This window comes from Ziziphus jujuba, chromosome 6 (genome assembly GCF_031755915.1).
Source record: "Ziziphus jujuba cultivar Dongzao chromosome 6, ASM3175591v1".
NCBI lineage: Eukaryota > Viridiplantae > Streptophyta > Magnoliopsida > Rosales > Rhamnaceae > Ziziphus > Ziziphus jujuba.
The window spans coordinates 14,821,320-14,848,242 of record NC_083384.1 but is presented as its reverse complement, the minus strand read 5'-3'; the positions used below and the strand labels follow the sequence as shown (position 1 = coordinate 14,848,242).

At 28.4% G+C, this 26,923-nt stretch overlaps 2 protein-coding genes across 2 annotated transcripts; one reads left to right on the top strand and one right to left on the bottom strand.

The window, feature by feature from the left end:
• The first annotated feature begins 9,192 nt into the window (after nucleotides 1–9,192).
• Nucleotides 9,193–17,374, top strand: LOC107430461 (pyruvate kinase isozyme G, chloroplastic). Its single transcript, XM_016041299.4, has 12 exons — nucleotides 9,193–9,644; nucleotides 10,819–11,100; nucleotides 11,530–11,695; nucleotides 12,377–12,511; nucleotides 12,640–12,750; nucleotides 12,864–12,952; nucleotides 13,835–13,897; nucleotides 14,795–14,970; nucleotides 15,349–15,451; nucleotides 15,596–15,744; nucleotides 16,763–16,871; nucleotides 16,952–17,374. Exons 1-12 carry the CDS (start codon nucleotides 9,417–9,419, stop codon nucleotides 17,063–17,065), a joined length of 1,725 nt encoding a protein of 574 aa, XP_015896785.3. The 5' UTR covers nucleotides 9,193–9,416; the 3' UTR covers nucleotides 17,066–17,374.
• A 723-nt stretch (nucleotides 17,375–18,097) lies between these two features.
• LOC107430456 (protein NRT1/ PTR FAMILY 7.3) lies at nucleotides 18,098–23,298 on the bottom strand. Its single transcript, XM_048464012.2, has 5 exons — nucleotides 23,140–23,298; nucleotides 22,776–22,893; nucleotides 20,289–20,506; nucleotides 19,607–20,169; nucleotides 18,098–19,436 (listed from the first exon to the last, which is right to left on the bottom strand). The coding sequence occupies exons 1-5, from the start codon at nucleotides 23,164–23,166 to the stop codon at nucleotides 18,566–18,568; spliced, it is 1,797 nt and encodes a 598-aa protein (XP_048319969.2). The 5' UTR covers nucleotides 23,167–23,298; the 3' UTR covers nucleotides 18,098–18,565.
• Between the last annotated feature and the right edge of the window lie 3,625 nt (nucleotides 23,299–26,923).

Sequence of the window (26,923 nt, the reverse complement as noted above, 5' to 3'; positions counted from 1 at the left end):
ACATAAATTAAAATCTATACTATTTGTTTTATTTTAAAAAATTAATTTATATTGGACACTACTTTTAAATATTATTTTTCATATATTATATTACATTTAATACTTATCAAACACAATTTTACCATTTATTGTAGAATATTTTTAAATATTTTGCCAAACATGATTTTAAATTTTAGTATATAAAATTCATTTTACCATATTTATTTTACATAATATTATAACAAAATTTGGAAAAAGACAATTACATTATTAGAAAACATTGCATTATTGAAAACATTCATGACAACTAGAAAATATTGGATTATTGGAACATTAAAGGTAATGTAAATTGAAAATATTAAAAAAAGTGGTAAATAAAATAAAACCATTATTTTTATTAATCCAAATAAAAAATCAAACATTATTTTTCAAATACAGTAGATTCTAACAAAATAAAAAATGAAACATTATAAAGAAAAAATAATTAAATTATCTAGGATAAATGCATAATATACATACGCTATTTCTTGTTCAATGTAATTGTTGCAAATTTTGAAAATTTCAATATCACTTGAATGCCAAAACATTTGTCTCTTTTTTTCTACATGGCCTCAACTTGAAGAATTTATTACATCTTTTTTTTTTAAATTATTGTCCTCCATCAGCTTAAAAAAATCCGTACATAAATGTGAATTAAAAATCAATCAGAAATCTTTCTCAAAATTTTTTTATTTTTTCGGATTAGTTTTAGCAACATATTCTAATTCAGCATTATCAACTTTATTATGAAATTCATCATCTTTAATGAAAAATTTGTAGCATAGTTCATTTCCATGCTCATGATTCGGATAATCGTGATGAGGATCAATCCAATAAAAAAATAAATTAAAATTAAGCAATAAAAAAAATAAAAATAAAAAACCTTACTAATTTAAATTTAAATATGAAAGAATAAAAAATCCAAAATAAAATAATATAAAATACTAATAACAAAAATATGGAACACCAAAATTTTAAACAACCTAAAGACAGTGCTTATTAATTTATAACCAAATATATTTAACTTATTTAATAAATAAAATAAGATCAAATAATATGTTTTGAATAGAAATCCTACTTTACCATATTTAATAGTTATATTCTAAAAACAATATTTCAATTTTTTTCTATTATTAAAATAAAACATTATTTACGTAGTTTTTTTTTTTTGGGGGGCAAAATTGTGCATATCTTTATTATTTTTCACATATGAAATGTCTACAATCAAATTTCACTCCATATTTTTCACAATCAATTTTACCAAAACTAAATAAAATCAAATATAGACAATATCAATCTATTTTTTATATGAAATATCCACAATCAAATATTTATTCCATTATGTTCACAATCAATTTTAGTAAAACTAAATAAAATCAAATATATACAATATCAATTAATTTTCTATATGAAATATTCATAATCAAATATTTATTCCATTAATTTCACAATCAATTTTTTTCGAAAATAAATAAATTCAAAATATTTATTTTTGATATGATAGGATCTCATTATGGTTGTTTGACATCCTAATAATAATTAATGATTTTTTTTTTTTATGATTTCAGAGGGAAATTTAAGTATCCATATGATAACTCGTGTCAAAATTTTTATACAGATTATCTTACTTTTTTTTATTAATAAAATAAAACATTATTTATGTAATTTATTTAATGGCAAAATTATGTATAACTTTATTATTTTCCATATAATGTTTACCCAAATAACTACAAATAATTTTATCATAATGATTGTTATATAAAATATTATATATATAGATATATATATATATTATTGTAATATACAATATCAATTGATTTTTTTTATATAAAATGTTCACGATCAAATATTTATTTCATAATTTTCACAATTAATTTTACCAAAATTAAATAAAATCAAATATATATAATATTAATTTATTTTCTATATGAGATATCCCAATCAAATAGTCATTCTATAATTTTCACAATCAATTTTATCAAAACTAAATAAAATCAAATATATACAATATAAATTGATTTTTTATATGAGATATCCACAATCAAATATTTATTCCATTATTTTCACAATCAATTTATCAAAACTAAATAAAATCAAATATATTAAATATCAAACGATTTTTTATATGAAATATTCATAATCAAATATTTATTCCATTATTTTCACAATCAATTTTACCAAAACTAAATAAAATCAAATATATACAATATCAATCGATTTTTATAGGAATATTATTACCAATAGTTCCTAAACTATATAATCAGTATTATTTCAGTCCTTAAACTTATTTTTTTAACAATTTCATCCTCAAATAAACTTTAACAATTCATCTTAATCCCTAAACTATATAATTAGTATCACTTCAGTTTTTAAATTTATTTTTTTTAACAATTTTATTCTCAAAGTAACTTCAACAATTTGCTTAGTCCCTAGGCCCTTTTCCATTTCCTTTTCCATCCATTTGAAACCGCGAAACTCACATGATTTAAATGTGAGCCAATTATGAATGACATTTAAAGTTTTTTCGATTATCCATTTTCTCCTCTTTTTTTCTGCAAATCTAAAAAATGAACTGAAAATAATTATAATATTGTTGAAATTTAAACTTTTTCTTTTATTGAAGAGTAATAGCTTGCCTTTATTATTCAAACTTTCAATTTGCTAGTTATAAATGAGATTTAAAATAATATGAAAAAGGAAAAAAATTATCCAAGCATAAATGCCAACCATAATAATACATAAGGATCACCAATCAAATTCTCAATCAAATTCTAATTAAATTGGCATTTGAATAGTTTTTGCATTTTTAAAATTATATTATTGAATTAATGATTTTTCATTAATGATAGTTGGTTTAGTAAATTGAATCATCTCTTCGATATGCATACGAAAACAAAACATTTTGTTTCACATTTAAGGGTTTTTTCATTATCTATTTCCCCCTCTTTTTAAAGTATGTAAGTTTTGTAGTTCCAATGGATGGAAAAGAACCCAGGGACTAAGGTAAATTATTAAAGTTAGTTCAAGGATGAAATTGTCAAAAAAATAAGTTTAAGAACTGAAGTAATACTGTTTATAGAGTTTAGAGACCTGTAAATTGTTAAAGTTAGTTTGAGGATGAAATTGTCAAAAAAATAAGTTTAAAGATTAAAGTGATATTGATTATATAGTTTAGGGACTAATGGTGATAATATTCTTTTTTTATATGAAATATTCATAATTAAATATTCATTTCATTAATTTTATAGTCAATTTTATCAAAAATAAATAAAATCAAATATATATATATATATATATGTATTTGATATGATAGAATCTTATTATGCTTGTTTAACAACCTAATAATAATTAAAATATTTCTTCTTCTTCTTCTTTTTATGATTTTGGAGCGAAACTTAAGTGCCCATATGATAACAAGTGTCAGAATTTTTATATAAATTATCTTTTTTTTTTCCATTAATAAGATAAAACATTATTTATGTAATTTTTTTAATGGCAAAATTATATGTATCTTTATTATTTTCCATATAATGCTTAATTAAATAGCTACAAATAATCTTATCATAGTGATTGTTATATAAAATATTATATATATATATATATATATATATATTATTGTCATATACAATATCAATTGATTTTCTATATAAAATGTCCACAATCAAATATTCATTCTATAATTTTCACAATCAATTTTACCAAAACTAAATAAAATTAAATATATACAATATCAATCGATTTTCTATATTAGATATCTATAATCAAATATTTATTCCATTATTTTCACAATCAATTTTACCAAAAATAAATAAAATAAAAAATATATACAATATCAATCAATGTTCTATATGAAAATTCATAACCAAATATTCATTCTATTAATTTCATAGTCAATTTCACCAAAAATAAATAAAATCAAATATATATTTTTTATATGATTGAATCTCATTATGGTTATTTGACAACTTAAAAATAATTAATGATTTTTTTATTTTATGTTTTTGCAGGGAAACTTAAGTATTCATCTGATGATACATGTTCAAATTTTTATACAGACTATCTTATTTTTATATATAATATAGATTGTTAATAATATTAATAAAAATGTATATTTTTATTCCTTCATTCCTAAAAACAAATTTATTATATATAAAAATAAATCTTATTTTGCTATGTTTAACAATTATTATTTATGATACTATATTTTTTATGTCCAAATAAAAAGATATCTTTATTAATTTCTATATAACCATATTTATATATGTAAAAATATTTAAAATATATTTAAATAAAAAACAATATATATATATATATATATATCCAAATACATTTTATGTCATAAAAATATATAATAATAAAAATATATATTTTTATTCCTTCATCCCTAAACCCAAATCTATTAGATAAAAATAAAAAAACACGTATAATACTATAAAAATATTATAATATCATATTATTTTTTAACGTTCAGGTTATTATTCTCATTTCTTGATCCACTTTGAGTTTTAAACTCGGTTGTGGTAACAAAGAAAAAAATACAAAAGAAATAAATAAATAAAAATGCTAAAGGAATCAAGGCTACGTTTGATATACAGAATACGTATTCCTTTAAAAAGAGGAATAATTATTCATAGGAATAGAAAATAGAAAAATGATTGATAGTTCTTATTTATATATTTGGTAAAAATATTGACTTAAAATTAAGATTTAAGCTTTATAAATATTTTTTTTTCTAAAAAAATTCAAATTTGATAAAAATTAATTAAATTAAAATTTATATTTATTTATATATTTTTAGTATGTGATAATCAATTTAAATTTAAATGTTATAGTGATATTTTAAAGTTTATCCAAATTAAAACATAGGAATAGAAATTATGAGGTTTTAATAAGGAATTGCTATTTTTTTAAATGGAACTATATCTATTTCTATGGAATAACTATTGTCAAATTCAAAATTTTACCAAATATAGAAAAAAATAAAATTTATGGAATAGAAATTCTATTATTATGTTTATTTCATAATCCAGACATGCCTGAAAAGTTTTATATGAGTTTTTATAACAATTTGAAATTTTGAGTTTGACATATTTAGGAGAAATATATTCATATGGGCAGATTATCAAATTTTCTTTTTTTAGAAAGTTTGATGGTGACATAATTTTTATGAATCTAATGATTATTTTTTTATAGTGATTTCTGTTAGCAAAAGAAAAAAAGAAAAAGAAAAAAAAAGCCATTTTATATGTGTTTGGAGTATAAATATATTAAAATAAATATTTTTTGAGAAATTAAATTATATATTTAATTATAATAATGTAAATTTAATACCCAAAAAAAAGTTTAGATAAGTTATATTATCAATGATCATTTTTTTTTGTTTATCAATGATCATTGTTTTTTTTTTTTTTTCTGTTTTTTTAAAGTTTACCGCTTTAATTTTATTAAATTTTAAAAGAAGTTTTCCAATGAATGGTGCTATTATCGTGTTTACCAAATAATAATAATAATAATAATAATAATAGTTCATGGTTGATATTGTTCCAAAAATGTTTTAAGGACAAATTAAATTGTTATTAATACCATAATCAATTGAGAAGTTATATTTTTTTTATTACAACATGAAAAAGAGGAGAATTTTTAGCCAGATCAATGATTGAACTAAGAATTTATAATTATCTTACTGGAATTTGTTAATATTTTAATAGGTTTAAAGACGCAATATTATGTTTATCAAGAAGGTGATTTTCATTTTTGCAAAAAAAGAAAAAAAAAGAAAAAAAACAAAGAAGAAGAGATATCACATTCTTTTATCGTTATGTTGAATACTTAAAAATAATTTTTGTAGCATTTGTTTAAAAAAATAAATAATAATATTCATTTGAAAGTACCGAAACAAAAACTACTTTACTTATTCCCAGAACACATCTCAATTATGAAATTATAAATAAAAAATAAAAAATAAAAAAAACAAAACAAAGGGGAACCCCTATCAGTAAAGGTTCATGATACAATGAATTAAACCAGCTTTTTCACCACCACGCAAAATTGTATGGACCATGATGGGCATATCATCCTACTTCTTGAAGATGGAGATTTTTGGAAAATGGAGACCATATGTAGTCTGAATCTCTATGTTTAAGCTTACACGTAAAACATATTAATATTGGGGAAAAAAAAAATCTAAATAAATTTATGTTTGCAATGAAAAAAAAAAAAAAAAAACATAATTTTAGTTTTAATTTAAGCCAACAAAGCGTATCGCTTATGTCTACACATAGACACATTTCATCACTAGTTTAGAAGGAAACCGTAATTGTTTGAATTCATCATCTGCCTATAACCTATAACTCAATTAAACTGTATATATTAAAGGTAAATTGGTAACTATTATTATGTATTTAGCATCTATATATTGCAAAATAACTCCAACTTTTAATATATATTAAGTTTCTATCAGACAAATGTGATAGTTCTAAATTGGATTTTTTTTTTTTTGGTCCCCATTTTAATGTAAATTTTTTTAATAGTTTTAAATTATGATTTAGTTTATCAATCATTAGATTGCTTTTAAATTTAAAAATGTAACAAAGCAAATATTATTGCCATTTTAAATCTCAACTTAAACCCATACAAACACAGCTTTGACACCAAAGCTTTATATATATTGGCGGCGAGATTCAAACTATTATTAAACGAAAAAAATGTGCATATAGCATGTTATACATATTAATTGATACTTTTTTAATTATTTTCAATACAAACTTTATGTTCATTGATATCAGCTACCTTATAAAAAATGAGCAAAAAACAAATTTCATTTTGTAAAATGTTGTTTTTTTTATTACTTAATTATATATATTTATTTACTTCATATATTTGTGATTGTTAGAATTTTTTGGCTTAATAGTTAAGGGAATCTATCAATTTTGCAAAGAAAGGTTTTAATTGTAATGTCAAAATAACTCTATGCAGTTTTATACCTATTAAGCATACTAAAATACCCCTTTTATTCATTTAAAACCTCAATTATTAAGTTTTCATTGATCTTCTTCTTCTTCTTCTTCTTCTTCTTCTTATTTTTTTTTATTTTTTTTTTTTAATATAATAGAAAACAAAACATCAGCCATTGATCTTATTCTTCTTCTTTTTATTTTTTTATTTTTTTAATATAATAGAAAACAAAACAATGTTTAATTTTTTTTTTCAAAGTAGAAACCAACATAAAGGGACAGTGGTGGGCTTCAAAAGTATGCGAGAACCTATTGCATCATGCCATCAACTTGCTTTAATGGCTACTGGAGAAAGGAGAAACATTATATATATATATATATACATATATAGAGTTTGGAAAAGCCAAAAATCTTTTAAAAAAAAAATTAACAAAAAGATATTTTAGATAATTAGAAGATATGAGACTGTATAAAGTTTAAACTAAATTGTAAAAAGATTTTTTTTTATTTTTTTTATTTTACAAATTGAAAAATAAAATTGATAAATTGTATTTTGTATTTTTAGAATTTAAAAATATATTTGGTAAATTTTTTGTGATGATAAAAATGGTAAAATAATATTTGGTAAATGTAAAAGTATAATATATATATATATAAAAGGAAAAAAAAACCTTTGTTATTAAAAATAGATAAATATTATCTATATTTGTATCAAATATATGTTAAGTATTGTATATATCTATACAAAATGAATATTTTTTAATTTAAAATGATAAATATTATCTATTTTCCAAATATATGTAAAAAAGAGTTTTTGAGTGTATTCTAAATCTTTTTATATTTCATAAACTGTTTCTAATTTTTTTTCAAATTCTATATTTCAAAAATTAACCCGAAAACATCTTTTTGAGTATTTTTCAATTTGTATTATTTTACAAAAAGGTTACAAACAAGCTAAACATTTTAAATAACTATAAATTTTAACAAAAAATAATTTTAAAATAAATATAATTTAGTGTTTTTGTTTTTTATTTTTAATTCTTAAGATTGTAGTTAATTTTATGTCTCTAACAAGTTTTCACTAATAGGCCAATTATGTACAATTAAATATTAAAAAAAAGATAAAGGACCACAAGTTAGTAAACTAAACTGATAAATAAGAAAGAATTTTTATTGTTTAGCATAAATGGTGATGATGACTAATAATATATTGTTAACATTGATGTATTGTTTAAAAAAAAAAAAACATTGATGTATTATTTTTTTTATTTTAAAATTTTAAATTAAAAATATATTTTTTAATAATTATTTAAATTGTTAAATAATGTATCATTTTTACTATTAAAAGCTATGGTGGTTTTCAAAAAACAAAAAAGTCAACTTACACTTGCATGCGACACGTGTCATATTCTGGACCGTACACTCGAAGCAAAAAGAATATGCTGAAATGTTTAACGTCGAATTATTAACCGACGAAAAGAGAGAGAGAGAAAAAAAAAAAAAAAAAAAAAAAAAAGGTGGGGCTGACAGATATTTAAATATAACCAACGCCAGGTTCAGAAACGACGAGTCGCTGTCTTAGACCACGTAGGGGAAGCCACAGCGACTTGTCGCTTTGCATTCCCACTAATGTAGTATTTTATTAATGATAATTAATTGGAAAAATATAATTAAATTTCTTACTCCCTTACATAAGATTGAAAATGTATATACATTTGAATGATTTTGGATTTTTTTAAAAAGAGACAACTAACTAAGTTGTGAGTGTATCATATTATAGATTTTTTATTTTGTCAAATTTGTTAAAAAAAATATTTTTATACCTTAAAAAATTACAAAAAAACAAAATTTTTTTTGACACATTATTTTCATTGAAATATTATTTTTATTAAAAAATTTATCACATTCTTAAGTAAAAGCTAACCAATTAAACTGTAATTAATATTTTGCACATTTAAATTATTTATATGAAAATTTAAAAAGAGATCATGTACAAAAATATTAAAAATAAAAGTTATTTTTGCAAATTTTTAAATTTATACAAAATTGATAAATAGAGTAAGTGTTTAATATAAATTTTCCAATAAAAAAAGGAAATATTGACCAATAATAAAGAAAAAAAAGAGAATAGAGTGGGAAAATACAAAGAGAAAAAAAGAGAAAAATAAAGGAAGAAGAAGAAGAAGACAAAAATGTGAATGGAAAATTTGGAGCCAAATGATTCGGAGATGATTTTAGAGAGAGAGAGAGTCCAAACTGTCCAAAGCCAAAGGCTGAAGACCCTCTCTCTGCCTCTCAAACACACACACGTATATATACCTGTCTTTGTCTCTCTCTGTATCTCTCTGTTTTCCCCTGCATCTGCTCTGCTTCTTCTCTGTTTCTTTTTTCTCGCCCTTTTTTCTGTTTTTCTTCCCATCCAATCACTCTCTCTAATTCTCTTTAATGGCGACCTTAAACATTCCCACGAGAATGTCTCCTATGAAATATGACGTAGGTTCTGAACGTCTTTCTTCCTCCAAGAGCCTCGTCGATTTTCTTGCTTTTCAATCCAGACCCATAAGAAGAACTCAATGTCAACAAAAGCATTCCTTTACTATTACTTCCATGAAGATCGCCGAGGACAGCCAGATGGGTGAGCTCAGCTCCCCAAACGGTCCTTTGGATGCCGTTGTATGTTCATTTTCTTTGTTTTTTTATTTTTTATTTTTCCTTTTATTTTCTGGGGTGTGAAAAAAAAAAAAAAAGGTTACCTTTGCTGTTTTTTGATTGGTTTTTAATGAAGAAGTGTGTGGAGTTTCGAAGAAATACGAAGTTTGAATTCCTGGGGTTATTAAGAACCTATATGCAAATGGATTTATAAATCTATTGCTCTCTTAGATATGATTCTGTTCTGTTTGGTTGCTGAGAAAGTGAAGCGAAGGTGAAATGAATAGGGGATTGCTGAATGGTCGAAATTTCATCCTGTTGTTGAGCCTGTATTGGCTTCTTGCATTTTAATATTGCTTGTTATAACTTTTTTTTTTTTTTTTTGAGTTACTTTGGTGAATTTAACTGGCATGAACTTTTTTGTACTTTGCTTTTTATTGTTTGTCCTCTCTGCTTCCTAATTGAGGGCTTCTATGGTTTCTTTAATATTTTCCTAGCTTTTTTCCAACTACTTTGTTCTTTTCTTTTTAATTACCCAAAAAAAAAAAAAAAAAAAAAGAACTGCTCCACACTTGAAATTCTTTATCAAATAAATTAGAGATTGTGAGACATAGAATTCGCTTTAAGTTCGAACTTTTGTTGATTTTTTATAATTAGATAACTGAATTGGTCTTGTTAGAGTTGGTTGTGCTCTCAGGGTGATGAAAACTGAACAGTGTGTAAAAAAGAACTGTTTAAACTTGTAGTTTCTTTTAGGTGCTGTTTGTTAACGTGTTTGGTTTTTGGTTTGTTTTTTTCTTACTAATGGCGTATTAAATTACTTAGCACTGAGAAATCCAAGTTCTAGAGTGTTTTCAATTCCTTCTTAAGTTCTAATCTGGTCTCAGGCAACTGATAGAGAGCCGCCATGGAGATATGAAACTGAAGAGGATATGAGCAAAGGTATTGAAGAGTACTGCTCTAGGAGAACATATTTTTAAAAATAGGAGTTTGAATATCATATCTTGTGTATGATTCTAGGGAAGTTTTAAATGTAGGATCACCTATTATGATTAATGTAATCTGATTTTTCGGTGAAGAAATTCTGCTTGAAGTGTGGCTATTATTCCTTGCTTTTTCTTTGCTTTGGTTTTATGTTTTTGTTTTGTTATCTTATTCCCTCTTTTACAATCTGCAACCTTGAAATGTTCATTTTCAGGACGCATTGAACTCTCATTTTGAGCTTCAGTCTAATAACTACACTCAGGGTCAGCTAAGGGTAAATTCAAGTGGCCGAAGAAAGACTAAGATAGTATGCACAATTGGTCCTTCCACAAGCTCACGTGAAATGATATGGAAACTGGCTGAAGCTGGAATGAACGTGGCACGTTTAAATATGTCACATGGGGATCATGCATCTCACCAGAAAACCATTGATCTTGTTAAAGAGTACAACTCTCAATTTGATGACAAGGTTATAGCCATAATGTTGGACACCAAGGTGTGTTGTCTCTTTATTATATGTTCTATACCATTTCATGTTGTGTATGATTTTTACTTTAGAGCACCCCAAATCATAACACGATTGTAACATTACAGTTTAGATTTTGCTTAAAATAAAAATTGTTCTAAAAGAGGGTCTCTAATTTTTAGCACAGTGATATTTTAAGACCTTGTTAATCTATAGTTAAATTTATTTTAGAATTCACTATATGTTTTGGAGTGAACCAGAATATATTTACCTCCATTAATCTTTCCATGAGTTGATGAGGAATATTCATTGTGTACTGAAAAACACTGAATTAGCTTGTTTGCAGTTTCTTATACACATGAAGCATCTCATCCGCTTTTCTGTGTGTCAAGTGTTTCCTTTTCTACTTGCTTCTGTGGTTGTAATTAGTCCATGAGTTTAGTCAATTTCTTCATGTAGGGTCCTGAGGTTAGAAGTGGAGATGTACCTCGACCAATCACACTCCGCGAGGGACAAGAATTCAATTTTACAATCAAAAGAGGAGTCAGCACAGAAGATACTGTTAGTGTAAATTATGATGATTTTGTGAATGATGTGGAGGTTGGTGACATATTATTGGTTGACGGTAAGCAAGATTGCCTTTTCTAAATTCCAAATTGGCACATGAGTTTTCTATATATTGTTTTTGCCCCCTATCTGAGACAGGTTCTATTATGTATATGAAGTTCAAGATTATGCATATAGAAGGAAGTTATTCACTTGTTGGACATGTAAAAAGAAAGAGGACTAAAGGCATACCTTGAGTATGCAGTTACACTAGTCTATAGAAATTGTACCAATGTTTAGATCATCTTGTCCATTTGTTTCCTTTTATGACCATTAACGTGTATTCACTGGTTAGTACTAAGTTACTAAAGAACTTGATTGGTTTTATATTAACCCTGTGTATTGTTGACCTAAAGATGTTGGAATATGTTTAGCTATGCAAAAATGAAGCTATGTTGTCATTGAGTGTACTTGACACTTGTTGGATGTGATTGGTTTTTTCAACGCACTTACTACTTTTCATTTTTGAATGATTGACTTTTTGTGTTTCAAGTAATCTGAATGGCCGCCCTATGGTCAACTTTGCAACATTGAAAATCTGTTATATTTTCAGCTTGTCTGCTTTTAAGTAGATCTTTCTTCACATGGCTTAAAGTTTGTAAAGACCAGGTTTTTTTATGAAGTTATCTATTTATTTGTGTTATTTAGTTAAAATTGCTAGTCTGGAGATATAAGGAATTGTTATCCCTTTCTGTGCTAGGTGGAATGATGTCTTTAGCAGTTAAGTCCAAGACAAGTGATTTGGTGAAGTGTGTGGTGGTTGATGGTGGAGAACTAAAATCAAGGCGTCATTTAAATGTGCGTGGCAAAAGTGCAACACTACCTTCAATAACAGGTGAATGTGATCTTCAGTAAATTTGATGATGCTGGTAATGATATGAGACTTCGAATATTTTCTCTTTGTATATTAAAGAGGTGTGCAATATTCATTATATAAGTCTGCTGTATCTGTTTCTTGTACAGACAAAGACTGGGAAGATATCAAATTTGGGGTGGACAACCAAGTTGATTTTTATGCTGTATCATTTGTGAAAGATGCTAGAGTGGTCCATGAATTGAAAGATTATCTTCAGAGTAAATGTTTAATCTTTTTCTGTTAAAAATCCAGCAATCATTTTATTCAGTAATGTGCATTTTCCCCTTAATTTATCTGTTTAAAAGTAATTTATTACAAACCTCTTTTGTAGGGTGCAATGCAGATATCCATGTGATAGTCAAAATTGAAAGTGCAGACTCTATCAGAAATCTTCATTCAATAATTTCAGCATCTGATGGGGTTAGTTTCAATATTTCTTGATGTGTTACATAATTATTTGCATGTTATATTTTTAACCTTAGGAAGAACAAGGAGAGATGGACTTATGTTTTTTTTTTTCTTTCATTGCTTGTAACCTTCATGCCTCAGGTTTTAAATTGACGCCACTGACACCTTGGTTTAGAAGTTCTGATCCTGCTTATTTACTATGGTAGAAAAATTCATGATGCATCTTCATATAGAGTTGTTTATTTGAATACTTTAATATTGGTTGAAGGGCTCATGCAACTTCAACGGGCTACTTTCTTGGGCTTTCTAGCTTCTTCTTCGTTTTCTTAAAATAAGTGTGTTATTCTGGTTTTTTTTCTCTTCCTCCTCATCCTCTAGTTCTAGGATTTGTTAAGGTAGTGGGTAAAAAAAAAAAAATTTCATCTTCTATAATTTTGTGTATTCTCTTATTTTGTTTATTTTCCATTTTGTCCCTTTTTGTCCTTGAGGAAAAAATATGTCCTCTTAGAAATATTGCTATGTTTGAAACTGAATATTTAGGGCAATAACATTAGACAGGATTTCATGGAAGCTATTATTGGTATGCATAACTAAAATGGTTAAAATAATAGTTTATTGTCTTCCTTGATGTAGGGAAGCTTATAAACATATTCAATTGACAGTTTTATATGTCCCTGTTTATTATGGTAATTATTATTTGTCCCCATAATATTCCCAGCTTAAGTTTGTGATGGTGATGATTCTTTTATGGTTATTGAGTGATGCTGACTGAGGTGCAAACTACTGGGTGTAAATTCTTCTATAAATACTTGTTGAAATAAAGTTGTTGGGACCTTTTATTTGTTGTGTGACAATAATGTTATTTTCATCTTGATTATTTCCTTGACTTTATAGGCAATGGTTGCTCGTGGAGACCTTGGAGCTGAACTTCCAATTGAGGAAGTTCCTTTATTGCAGGTAAAAGTTTACGATCTGCTTTATCTCAACTATTTACTGTTAGTTAGGCTAGGGACATGATACTCAGCTGTACACAAAAATTTCACGACGGCTTGTTGTTTAATAATACTGATATTGAAGTAAGTCTTAACTCTGTTTGGAAGTGGTGGATTAAATATCTTTCTGATAATGTTAACATTGTTTTATTGTCCTGTTGATACCAGCATGGCAGCAACCGATGAAGCAATTGGATTTAATTTTAGTTGTAGACTTTCTAATATAATTGATTTAAAAATAGATAAGCTTGAAAATTTAAAATATCCATAAAATATGTGCAAGGGTTTTCTTTCTCACCAAAATTTAGAATTTAACATCAAGCTGGTGCTCTTTTCACGCCTTTGGAATGCTATAACAACCTTTTATTCTATTATTGGGATTGTGGACCTTTTAACATTTTTTTCCCCTTAAAAGATTCATCTTAAAATTTCTGTTAAGGTTCTGTTTATAGCATTTTGAGGGTGTAGATACCTGTAACATTATACTTGATCTTGTATTAAAGAAATGATACAATCACAAAGCTTCTTATGGAGACTCTCTTGAAAAAGTTGAGATTAGAATACTGTGAGAGGATAACAAAATGATGGTCTAAGAAACTTGCATGATTATCTGTGCAACTTTCAACGTTAACAGGGTTTAGAATGACATTGTGTCTTTTGTTTCTCTAGTAATATTGGCATATTATCTAATAGTAATCTACATACCAAAGCAATGAAGATGGAATTGCTATGCCTTCTACACACGGGATTTTCATGTTTTCAAATGATTATTTCAGATCTCTTTAAATTCCTGAACTTTAGAATGTTGGATTTATTTCCTGTTCGATGTTAAGTGGCAGACTCTCATGTTTCACTTAAACAGGAGGACATCATAAGAAGGTGTTACAGTATGCAGAAACCAGTGATTGTAGCAACAAACATGCTGGAAAGCATGATCAATCATCCAACACCAACAAGGGCAGAAGTCTCTGATATTGCAATAGCAGTACGAGAAGGTGCGGATGCAGTCATGCTTTCTGGGGAAACTGCTCATGGCAAGTAAGTCAACTGGTTCACATTGGTAGCTTTTTCACTTTTCCGATTTATATTAATATAACAATTCTAGTATATTTTGTCAATAGCAGTCTCCATTATAAGCTTAGCACTCAAGGCTGTTCCGCTGACATTTTGGGGTTCCAAAAAATGATGCAAGACACATGGTTTTAGATTTTTTTGCTACCATACATTGCAACATGTATTACATGTGGCTTTTTTTGGCTGTGCAATTATCTTTTTTTGTTATTCATTTATGGTCAAGCGATTTTAAGGTAATTAGTTGGCACACTATGGCTACTCTGTTTGTGTTACATACGTGCCACACCATGACTCTTTTTCCTTAAAAATGTTTTTTGCTGATTTTTTAAATTATAATTCAAGGTATCCATTGAAAGCTGTCAAAGTAATGCAAAATGTGGCATTGAGGACTGAATCAAGCCTACCAATCAGGACTGCTGATCCGAATCAATTGAGATTGTATAAGGTATGAATTAATCACATATTATTTTATCTTTTCTGAGTGATATTTAAGCTTTATGAACAGCATTTAGCCCAATTTGCAGCTGGTCTGACTACTGTCTGCTGCCTACTGCATTCTGTCTGATTTTTTGTTTGCACACTTCCACAGAGCCATATGGGAGATATGTTTGCTTTCCATGCCACTACTATGGCGAACACCCTCAATACACCCATAATCGTTTTCACAAGAACAGGATCTATGGCTATACTTTTAAGTCACTACCGTCCATGCTCGACAATCTTTGCTTTCACCAATGAGTAAGTCTAATGTCAGATAGCGTATAAATTTCAGATAAATCAACTTGTCTGTTCTTTGACCGGGACAAATATAATAACATCTTAGTGCATCTATGGTGGATTTTGAATTATACTTATTGCATTAAGACAGTAGGCAAATATTGTGAATTGATTTATATGTGGCCCAAAGGTTTCAAGGACTTGTTTTCCTGATAAATTAGCAGTTTTAGATGATGGTTCCAATTAATGTAATATATAAAACTTAGACATGAAACAAAAATATGGAGCTCTATACAGATGTTAAGAAGTGATATAATTTGGCCGCATAATTATTTTTCTAGTTTCACATATTTCTATATATTATGAAAGGAAAAGCTACATCATATGTCCTTTTCTTCGATTTTTAATATCTAGGTTCAGAAGTTTGAGATGAGAGAATATGAGCTTGGACAACTTTTTGTACATAAGAATGTCAGCTTATAGATATGAAATACATTAGCCTGGAAAACTATCTCCAATTCTGTGATATATTGTTTCTTGTAGCTTGCAATAATGATATAAATGCTTCATTACTTGATCATTAAGATTCCACTGTGTTTCTTTATCTTCTGGCTACAGAGCTTTTTTCATGCTTGTCCACTTTAATTTAGGAATCGTTTCATTGCAAATTTGTTATAAATGAGAACATTTATAGCTTTTGATACAGGAAGATTGACAATCAAAGGCTGTAATAAAAACCGCTGAGCAGACAGGATTTAGTAGTTTTTTTGTATGTGGAAAGATGATAATATTTTACAATTGTGTGAATCATTCACAGAAATAGTGCTAGAGAACAAATTTTTGGATTAAAATTTCTTCGGTGGCCAAGTGGATGGTTTTGGCCACCCTATGACAAATTTGCTCTATATTCATATTGCTCTTTCGCTTAACTGTCAATTTCATAGATGATCTTGCACACAATTTTACTTATAGACGACGGAATTGGTTTGCAAGTCAGAGTTCTTATTCATTCATATTACATGAACTTTTGGCTTAGCAGAGAAAGGATTAAGCAGAGGTTGGCACTTTATCATGGTGTTCTTCCCATATATATGCAATTTTCAAATGATGCAGAGGAGACATTTTCAAGAGCACTCAAGCTATTAACGGTGACTGATTTATTTCAATACCTAAATACTTTTTCCACTTGAAATTGTCTTCTTATTTTTCTAACTGTCTCCTATTTCAGGATAAGGGTCTGTTGAAAGAGGGAGAACATGTCACTCTTGTCCAAAGTGGCGCACAACCAATCTGGCGTGAAGAATCTACTCATCACATCCAAGTGCGCAAGGTCCGACGTTGAGTTTGCACTTGTGAAGAGTTATCTTTATTTGCTTGTAGAAATTAATATGTTAGTGGCTAATATGAAAATGAATATATATATATATATATATATATATTTATTTTACTTTTAACTTGTAACAATCTTTATGATCTTTGTGCCAAGTTTGATTAATAGGTTTTCCTTCTAACGGGTGTTAAAACTTTGAACTTTTTTGAGTATTTATAGGAATTATTCCAACAATGTGTAACAATTATCTCATTGATTGAATTTTTGATGTTTCAAATGTGTCCCTTACATTCTCTAACGATTTGTTTTTGTTTTGTTGTATATGCAATGTGTTGAATAATCATAATCGTCCCATGGTCGTAGCATTTTTTTTCCCAATTTTCTCAAGTTTGGAAGAACAGTTGATTAAGTTCTGCTTGTATATGCCATAATTTCATCTGTTTGTGAAATTTTAACTTCCTTTTTTCTTATTAATTTTGTCCATTTTAGTTTCTCTTCCCATTTATGATAATGATTTATTTCAGTAGAGCTTGTTGTACCTATCTCTATGCATGTGACAAACTGTCTCGGTCTGCTCTCTTCTCAATTAGCTGGGAAAGATTTTATGGACTATTATCAGATTCTCAGTTAGCTTGAAATCCAGTGAACATTGTTTAAAGTCTACACTGTGTAAGGTAGTTAGATATAAGGGCGGTTTCCTTCTCATCTTCTCATGTAAAACTTGTCATAATGCATGGTGCTAGCTGTAATCTTTTTATCAGTTTCATAGTTCTTTCTATTGTGGGATTAGAGTTTGTAGGTTGAATCATTCAGTTAAATGTTTTATTTGTTTTCTTTGTGGCTGACACCTGTTTAGAAAGTGGTTATTTGGCTTGGTAGATTGTGCTTTTATTAAAAGGGTTAAGAGAAAGATAAATCACTGAGATGTTTAAAAACACAATCTCATTGTTGGCAAATTTTCCTACTTATTTAGCATCTCATAGGGAACATGGTTATTTATGTTATGCGTCTATTTGCCCACCTGGTGTTGGTATTTGGTATACATTGACTTGTTTCAGTGAAAATCAAACATTTAGGGGGAAGGGTTGCTTCCACTATTGTCATACAGAGTAGTACTCTTACAAAGAAGTTTGCAATATATTTTCCCTAGAAAGCACATGTTAAATGCTATGGCTAGCATTAGAACCTTGAAATGAGAATAAGGTAGAGGAAAGATACAGAGACCTAAAACCCATCAAGTTATCCACCTCTTGAAACACACTTCAACTCAACTCAGCTCTAACCACAGCCTAGTAGTCGGAAAAAAATGATATGTCAGATGATGTAGAAACAGAGAAATGGCAGCAAGAGTGTTGAGCGGAAAAAAAAGGGCTTCTCCTTACACCTTCCCCTTCTGTTTTTTCTTCAAGCGCAACTCTCTTTTTGTTTTTTTTTGCCTACCCCATTTCTCTTATTTATATAAGGTTTGCTGCCATAGGATTTAACATGTGTGGCTGATGTTTTTGGTATAGGTTAGACTTTGCAGTTTTCAGGTATACCATTTTCATCACTTTTCCCTTCAAACTCTATACTCTTGTACCATTTTGCGCATACAATGTAGACAGCTAAATCAATTGACGTCAGGGCGGCTAAGAGGAAGTAGAATCTGTCTAGGTGACCTCTGTTTAGATTTCCGGGGATCCATCCTGGCATGTTATCCTCAGTCGAGATCTTCATAACTATGCTGACAAGCAAGCTGCTCACATAATTACCCAACGAGATCGATGTCATGCAAAGGGCACTTCCAAAGCTCTTCAAACCGTCTGGTGTCTGTGCATTAAAGAATTCCAATTGACCTACATACATGAATACTTCAGATGCTCCTATAAATGCATACTGAGGGACTTGCCAGAAGATGCTCAATGAGCTAGATCCTTCGCAATGAATGCAATCCTTGTTGGCATACTTGAGTCTGTAGCACTCGACGATTCCTGCAGAAACCATTGCCAGTATTGCTATGACAAGGCCAATTCCCATCCGTTGAAGTTCTGTAAGCCCTGTGGAGCTTGATTTTTTGAACCTACTCACAAATGGGTCAAGAATTCTACGGTAAAGGAAAATGAAAGCTGCCACACTCAGAATATCAAAGCTAGACATGCTAGCGGGTGGAATCCGGAAGCTGGAAACCACAGTTTTCATGGCAGCACCTTGCTCAACAAAAAGAGAAGCCATCTGTGTGAAAACCACTGAGTATATAATGGTGCAAAGCCAAATTGGGAGCAATCTCAAAATGCATTTAACTTCTTCAACTTGTGTAATAGGACAGAGACGCCAAAGGTTTCGAAGGCCCTGCTTTTGGCAATCTAAATCCCTTGACGAAATATATGCTGCTCTGTCCAAAAACCTGCAAAATAGACAAACATAAATGTATTAACATGTAGTTAAATTTTAAAACTGTCAGATTATTTCAAGTTTAGTTCAGCATTGTAGTTAATTTGTTTCTTAAAAAAAAAAAAAAAAAAAAAAAAAACCCAAGAAATGAGGGAAAGAAATGATGGGTTTTTTTAAGCTTACTTGAAACCATGGGTGTGCAGTAACTTTCTGTTGCCATTATTGGAGGACTCCTTTGCATCTTCATCATATAAATCATCTTCACCGGGTGACAGATCCACCTTCCATTTCTTCATTGCTGCAACTATAACTTGGCAGAACCTGGAGAGTGGGTTTCCACTTGCATTGAAGTGTCTGTACCTTATGAATCCACCAAGAAACATGATCAACCCTGCAAATGCAGAGGCCGTGGATGCCCAGAACCCCAGAGCCCACTTCCCTTCATCTTCAAAATAAACCAATATGGTGTTGGAGAAGAGGGACCCAAGGTTCAGAGCCAAGTAGAAGTAGCTGAAAAATGCCACTTTTGAGTGTCCCTCTCTGGGATTTTCTTCATCAAACTGGTCAGCACCAAATGTGGCAATGTTTGGTTGATACCCTCCATAACCTATTGCAATTAGGTAGATAGAGAGGTAAAACAATCCAATCTCCACACTTGAATGGCTTCCGCATGGAGCTGAATCTTCACCACAACCTTTAGGTTTGAGCAAAAAGAGGTTTGTTGCCAACGATAATATCGCCAAACCCTATCACAAAGACGGATAATTCAGCATATAATGAGTGTAAGAGCCAATTTAAAATGAAGAAATGGATTGGATTGGATTGAATTGGACTATTTGAAAAGGTCGGAGCTAGGGATACTTACTAAGACTAGGATGAGCTGAAAGATGGCACAAGTTTTGAACCGACCCCAGTAGGAATCACTGAGGAAAGCCCCCACCAGAGAGAAAATGTAAACAGTCCCAGTCCATTTGCTGACATTGTTAGCAGCACTTGCATTGTCTTGCTGTAGAACCCTAGTCAAAAACAGCACCAGGTTTACCCCAACTCCAAAGAATGCAAGGGTAGCCAGACCTTGGTTCACTGGTCCATGCATTTGTAAGCAAACAGAAAATTTTACCAAATTAGATTCAAAACTTCTTTGAATATAACTGAAAATTTATTTGGTTACATAAGTTTCATCCGTCATTTTTCCTATCATATATATATATATATATACACACACACACACACACACAATAGAACATTGATTTTCTATCACTAAAAAATTGACACTGTAATCCTAGAAATCACAAGCTGATCATCTCAAAAATAGTTTGTGGATAATGTTATAACAAAATCATAGAGAGCATGATTGAATTTGTCATATCAAAGATTAGTATGTTCCAATACAAGGAATTGCTCCTATGATGTTAATTTTCATGTGGGAGGTGATGAGAAAAATCGAACACTTTCAAATCGGACATTATTTAAAGCATTATTCCAACTACACGTGCACTGAAAGTACCTATTTAGCAAATTGAAAAAGTAAGTATAATTCTCTCTTCGAAAATAATGGGGCAAAGAGAGCACCACAAAATGATGATGATGATGATGATGATGATTATGATGATGCTTTAACAATAAAGCAAGAACACCATGCCACTACTTTAAAAGTATATTATAAATCAGACCAAAAAAAGAATATATAATTTATTATTTTTACACCCACAAAAAAGGAACTTTAACTAATTCTTTAACTATCAATTTGCTAAGAAAATGGGTTGTTTTTCTATATGTATATGTTTTTTAATTGTCACGTTTAATGGGTCCAAAAAAGGGAAGGAAAAAAAATAATAGAACCATGAGTTTGCCTCTTTGTGGTTTTTTCACTTGTAAGAAAGAAATTGTATTAATGCGTACTACACTAGAAAGGCATGAGAATTTTTGTAGGGTTTTTTTAAATAAGAAAATGCATGGACAATGTTATTCTTGCATACGACGATCCCACTTTGAAAGGAAATTCACTTTTTTCTTTTCATTTCTAGAACAAATTTTTTTTATAAATAAATAAAACTTTTGGGCCTGACAAAGTTATTAGGAGTTTTGTGGCAAGCTTTTAAATATTATAAAATGTTTGTCTCACCTTTACAAATTTTAGAACGCCATATGAAACTTTTGCCTAATAAATATTCAAAAACCTAAAAAGCTTATAGCTTGCACATACTTGATCGTCCATAAGAAACTTTTTAGTCTCCTACTACAATATTTTTTTAATCCAAATTTTTTTCCCATGCTGCAAAAGATATTTATAACTATTACTAAATTGGATAATAATAAAAAAATGTAACCAAAATTCAACGGAAATTCTTTCCTTTTTATTTCAAATCACTTCCAATTAAAGCTAGTGGTAATGTGAAAAAAAAAAAAAAAAACGCAAATGATGAAAATGGAAAAATTTGGGTAAGAGACAATAAAAAGATGTTTGCGAGTAATGAAGCCAAGCAGCAATAGAAAATAAGGTGGTGTCTGGCTGTATCCCAAAAATTAAGCCAAAAAAAAATAAAAAATGAAAAATTGAGAATACATGACACGTGGCAGAAACCCATCTCATGCATAGTGAAAACAGTGATTACGTGTCTGCAACTTCTTATTTCTCTGCTGCATGTTTTCTTCACACCCTTCTCTCTCTCTCTCTCTCTCTCTCGCTCTGATCACTTTTTCACACTCAACCCTTGTCATCGACTACTTCTTCTGCTTCTCATCCCTACCAACAACTCTCTCTCTCTCTAAAACTCTCTCTCTGTTATATAATATGTATATGTATATGGGTGATGTATTTGTATTCTTTAGCTGTCAAAAATCAAGCATTCAAACAAAGCTGCAAATACACTTGGTTTAGTTTTCAGTGCCAAATGTTATATATTTTCTTTTCCCCCAACTTATATTGTCTTTTATGTGGATTGAGAACCACAGCCCCTTACAGAGTCTCTTCCTAACTACTTATCAAAATTAATAAGAAGGAAAAAAAAAAAAAAAGAAAAAAAAAATCTTTCAGATAAGCACTCTTTTTTTACTCTCTCTCTCTGTATGAAAGTTCAGAATGTTCTTGAATAAACCACCCAAATTTGACTTTAATAAAATTCTCGAAATATATATATAGATTAACCTTGATAAGCCAAAAAAAAAAAAAAAAAAACAGAGGATTTTTTAAAACTTGAATTAATTCCATTTACATATTTGAGCTTCAAATTGATAGTTTATTTTATTTTGTTAAAAAAATTAAAAAATATATATATATATATATTTTTTTTTTTGAATTTACATTTGGAAATTAATTTAATTGATTTTTTCTTTCAAAAGAATTACTTACGAAGTATGATAATTCCTGCAAACCATCTTCCTGATTGAGCTCTGATTGCAGGTCTGCCATGCCAGTCTACTGTACCATCAAGAGTAGTGCAAGCTCCCTCTTCCTCTTTCAAGTTACTCTGCAAATTATTTAATTTTAAAAAAAAAAAATGAATTTAAAGGAATATTGAATAATACCAACAATTTTTCCCTCACAGTTCACTGAAAAAATATTGTGATTTTTAGTAATGCATGTATGAACATTAATTTCTCAAACCCAAAAGGAAAAAAAATTGATTTTAACAGAACAACCTCATAAGAACAACTAATATTTAAAAAATGGTGATATAAAAAAAAAAAGACATGGGAGGGTTTAATTTGCTCACCTCCTTGAAAACCTCTAAGCAGGCCATTGATGATCTTGAAGAGGAAGATGGTAAGGAAAAGCAGAGGAAGATGGTGATCTTAGCAAAGAAGAAGAGAAACTTGGGCAAATGAAGTGAAGGGGAAGAGTGAATATATAAAGGAAATAAAGTGGTGGAATGAACGGTGGAGACAGAGAGAAAGAAGATTAAATTAAAAAACGTGGGGTTACCCACATGGCCAAATCATCCAAATTTATGCAATGTGCAATTTGTTTGGACTTAGAAAAGGATGGTTTTCTTTGCTTTTGTGGATGGTGAAAACAGTGTATATAAATTTTGGCTTCCAAAAATAACCAATAGGCCAATATATGAGAGAGAGGGTCCCTCTCTGATGTATCCACAACAATAAGTCTCTCAATGGGTAATTGGGTTTTTCTGATTTTGACAGATTTGACACTCTCGCCCTAAATTGGATTGCAAGAATGTTAGACTCTTTTTGCACAAAAAAAAAAAAATATATATATATATATATACATATATATAGGATGAGGTTATGGTGTGAACTATCTGTATGTAGATTGCACTAAAAAAAAAATGTCGGTTTTTCTGTTACTTATATAAAGCAAAGTCGACGATGTTGGTTTTGGTATGAACCCGCATAAGAACGGACCGTACCATAGAACTATCCTATATATATATATATATATATATTTATTAAATACTTTGTTTGGAAAAATAAACTTATTTTAGTATTATTGGCTGATATAAAATTATTAATAATATAAAAATTAAAAAATAATTATAAAAAATATTAGCTCTCTTGTCTAATGTTTTTCTCATATTTTTATTTTTCTATCATTTTCCAAGGAAAAAGAAGAATAAAAAATCAGAGAAACAATAAGGATTTTTACATTATCATCATTCCTCAATTATTTTGGGGTTCAATTCTACAAATATTCCACAGCCTTTTTCTTCTTTCATGAATTCATCATCTAGCCAACTAGCATGGAAAATATGAAATTCTTTTGTTTCAGTCAACAACAAACTTTATTGTAATCATCTGATTTATTATACATAAAGGGTATATATATCTCTTGCTTTTACATGGTGCCATATCTTTTGCATAATTATAACATGTAGATATATATATATATATATATATGCATGCATATTCAGTTTGGACTCATATAGTTTGAACTAACTTTATATTATTCATAATTATATGAAGAATTGTATCACTTTCCTTCTCTGTAAATATTCTTCTGGAGCATGTATTTAGTCTAAGATGGAGATAAGAAGACGATTCTAGTAAATAATTGTGATTCTAGTTAATGATTTTGAATTTATCTTATGGAATAAATGGATTATTTTTGTTTAAAAAAATATATATTATTTTGATCTGCATATAGCTTTGCTGCTCAATTATTATATGGGATATGATTCCTTAATTATATGTGTGCATACTATTTAATTTAATGACACACATAAAAGTCCACAATCTTCTTTTATGTGAAGTGGGTGCATAGCATATTTACGAAAATCTTTCTTTTAAGTGAATGTTTAATTCCTTTGCAAATAATACACATCTTTTATTGAGCTTTATGCCTCAAGTTGCTAAGACATTCTCTCACACATTCCTCATATTCTTTTTTCACTTTTATTTTTATTTTTTTAATTTTTTATAATTTCATACAAGGGTGTTCACAAGGCCTTCTTTGGCTAAGATTATATTATTCTGTATTTATATATTCTTTTTGCAGTATTATTCTATAATGTTGTTTGAAGAAATCTTAAAAAAGAATGAATATATCATGAGGTAGTGAGTTCCTTTAGTTCGATAAATAGTATTTTAACTTAGTAATTTACGATAATATATATAAGCACCAATAATAATTTGAGGTTCTAGTTCATAAGTGGAAAAATGCTTCTTTTATTCATCTTACTCATGTAATTCTTTGAAATTTGTTGCACATTAGTGTTAATGACGATCAATATTTTCTTCATGCACGTCGAAAAATATAATGCAAGACAACGTTATGTCGTTTTGTGCATCGTACAAAAATCAAATTTCTATATGTGGATAAGAAAATTATGTGTCGTTTTTAGTTTAACAATTTTTTCTTTTTTTTGAAAAATAGATAATTTTTTGTTCACTGGGAACACAACACTAAGTATCTATAATCATAACTATGAAGAAATTCCAAAGTTCAGATTCTTTAAGACAAGATGACTCACAAAATGCAGAGAAAACCACTCTCAAATCGGTCACAGACATTTCACATATTCCATCTTTTATATTTTTGTTGGCAATTAATGCCCATCACACATATCGCGGATAAAAATCGGGAAAAGAAAGGAAATTTTATAACCATTAGATAAGCCATATGGTTGTTATTATAAATCATGAGCATTTACTCCTATGGCCAATATTATTTCACAAATTATCGTTCATTTTTTTTTTCATTAAAAAATTAATTTTCTTGGCTGTTAAGTGGAGGAAAGTCATATTCTCAAGAATTTTGCTAGGACACAGAATCATTGAAAGTGACAAACAACATTGCAAATCGATCAGTTGCACCATAATCTTACTTTAGGGGACAATTGCTTAGCTAGCTTGTACACATTACAGAATAAGGATCTCTCAACAGTTAGTTCTTATTGTGATAATAAATATACATATTTTTCTCTTTTTCTTTCCTATGATAATAAAAATGTTGCAATCACACCTAAGCTAAGAATATTTTAGCTAGCATTAGTTTTAAGTATATCCTATATCTTCATTTTTTTCCTTTTGAGTAAATCAATAATTTATTGTCCTTTTTTTTTATTAAAAAAAAAATCTGGCTTTTTCCTTTAGCATATAATATAGATGCTATTGATCATATATATTTGGAATTTCGACTAATTCACTAAACAGGGAAAAGTCTAATTTCTAGTGCTTAGAGATTAATTGTAGAAAGGGATTAGACTTTATATTGAAAAAGAAGAATTTAACGATTTTGTGGAAATATATGATTTTTTTCCTTCTTCTATTTTCTTTTGCTAATTGATTGAAAATGATTATAGACTTGTATGAAAAGTCTAAAGTTGGCATTGAATGAAACTGAGTGGCATTGTATATTTTCGAACATGTTGTCAAAGGCACGTCTCCAATACTGTGTGTAATATCTTAGCCAAAAAATATGCATATATATATATATATATATATAAAATGTAATATGCTTAATGATGAATTGCATTGGTTTGTTTGTTTGTTTGATTTTTTTTTTTTTGACTTTTTGTATATGAAAGATAACAAGAAGATTTTGAAGATATTTTTGTTCTGTTTTAATGGATTACAAAAATATCCTCATAGTTGGAAAAAAGTAACACAAATATTTTGTATAAATTGTATATGCTGTGAATGTAAAATGCTTTGAACTTTGAAGGAATATTCGGTTCTTCTTTCTTCAGCTTTCAATTGTTCGTTTTCTTTCTTTCCCTCCTTTTTTTTTTTTTTTTTTTTTTTATAATGTTCTTTTGTGCCATTGAAGAGCATTCTTTATGATTTTGCCACCTCAGCACTCTATAATCTTGCCAGCTATCAATGAACACGTTAGCAATAGTCTCAAGTTTACTTAAATTCTGTTAATATCATTTAGTGGTTATTAACGTTTATTAAGTCCAGTTCAGGGTTTTGTATAATTAATAGAGGACTCCCAAGTCGGCCATATTATATTCTCAATACACAAAATCTTTACTTTTTCTTTCTTTATTCTTCACTAAAATCTAGTTTTAGAATTTTTTTTTTATTTTTTATCATCTA

What these genes read in the sequence shown, in the direction of transcription:
- LOC107430456 (XM_048464012.2), bottom strand. Translation starts at nt 23,166, where the DNA reads ATGGCCTGCTTAGAGGTTTTCAAGGAG. An exon ending in TTCAGCTCATCCTAGTCTTA is followed by an intron (nt 20,170 to 20,288) that starts GTAAGTATCCCT and finishes TCTTTGTGATAG; the next exon opens with GGTTTGGCGATATTATCGTT. An exon ending in CTGCACACCCATGGTTTCAA is followed by an intron (nt 19,437 to 19,606) that starts GTAAGCTTAAAA and finishes TCTATTTTGCAG; the next exon opens with GTTTTTGGACAGAGCAGCAT.
- LOC107430461 (XM_016041299.4), top strand. Translation starts at nt 9,417, where the DNA reads ATGGCGACCTTAAACATTCCCACGAGAATGTCTCCTATGAAATATGAC. An exon ending in ATTGAAAGATTATCTTCAGA is followed by an intron (nt 12,751 to 12,863) that starts GTAAATGTTTAA and finishes CCTCTTTTGTAG; the next exon opens with GGTGCAATGCAGATATCCAT. An exon ending in ATCAATTGAGATTGTATAAG is followed by an intron (nt 15,452 to 15,595) that starts GTATGAATTAAT and finishes ACACTTCCACAG; the next exon opens with AGCCATATGGGAGATATGTT.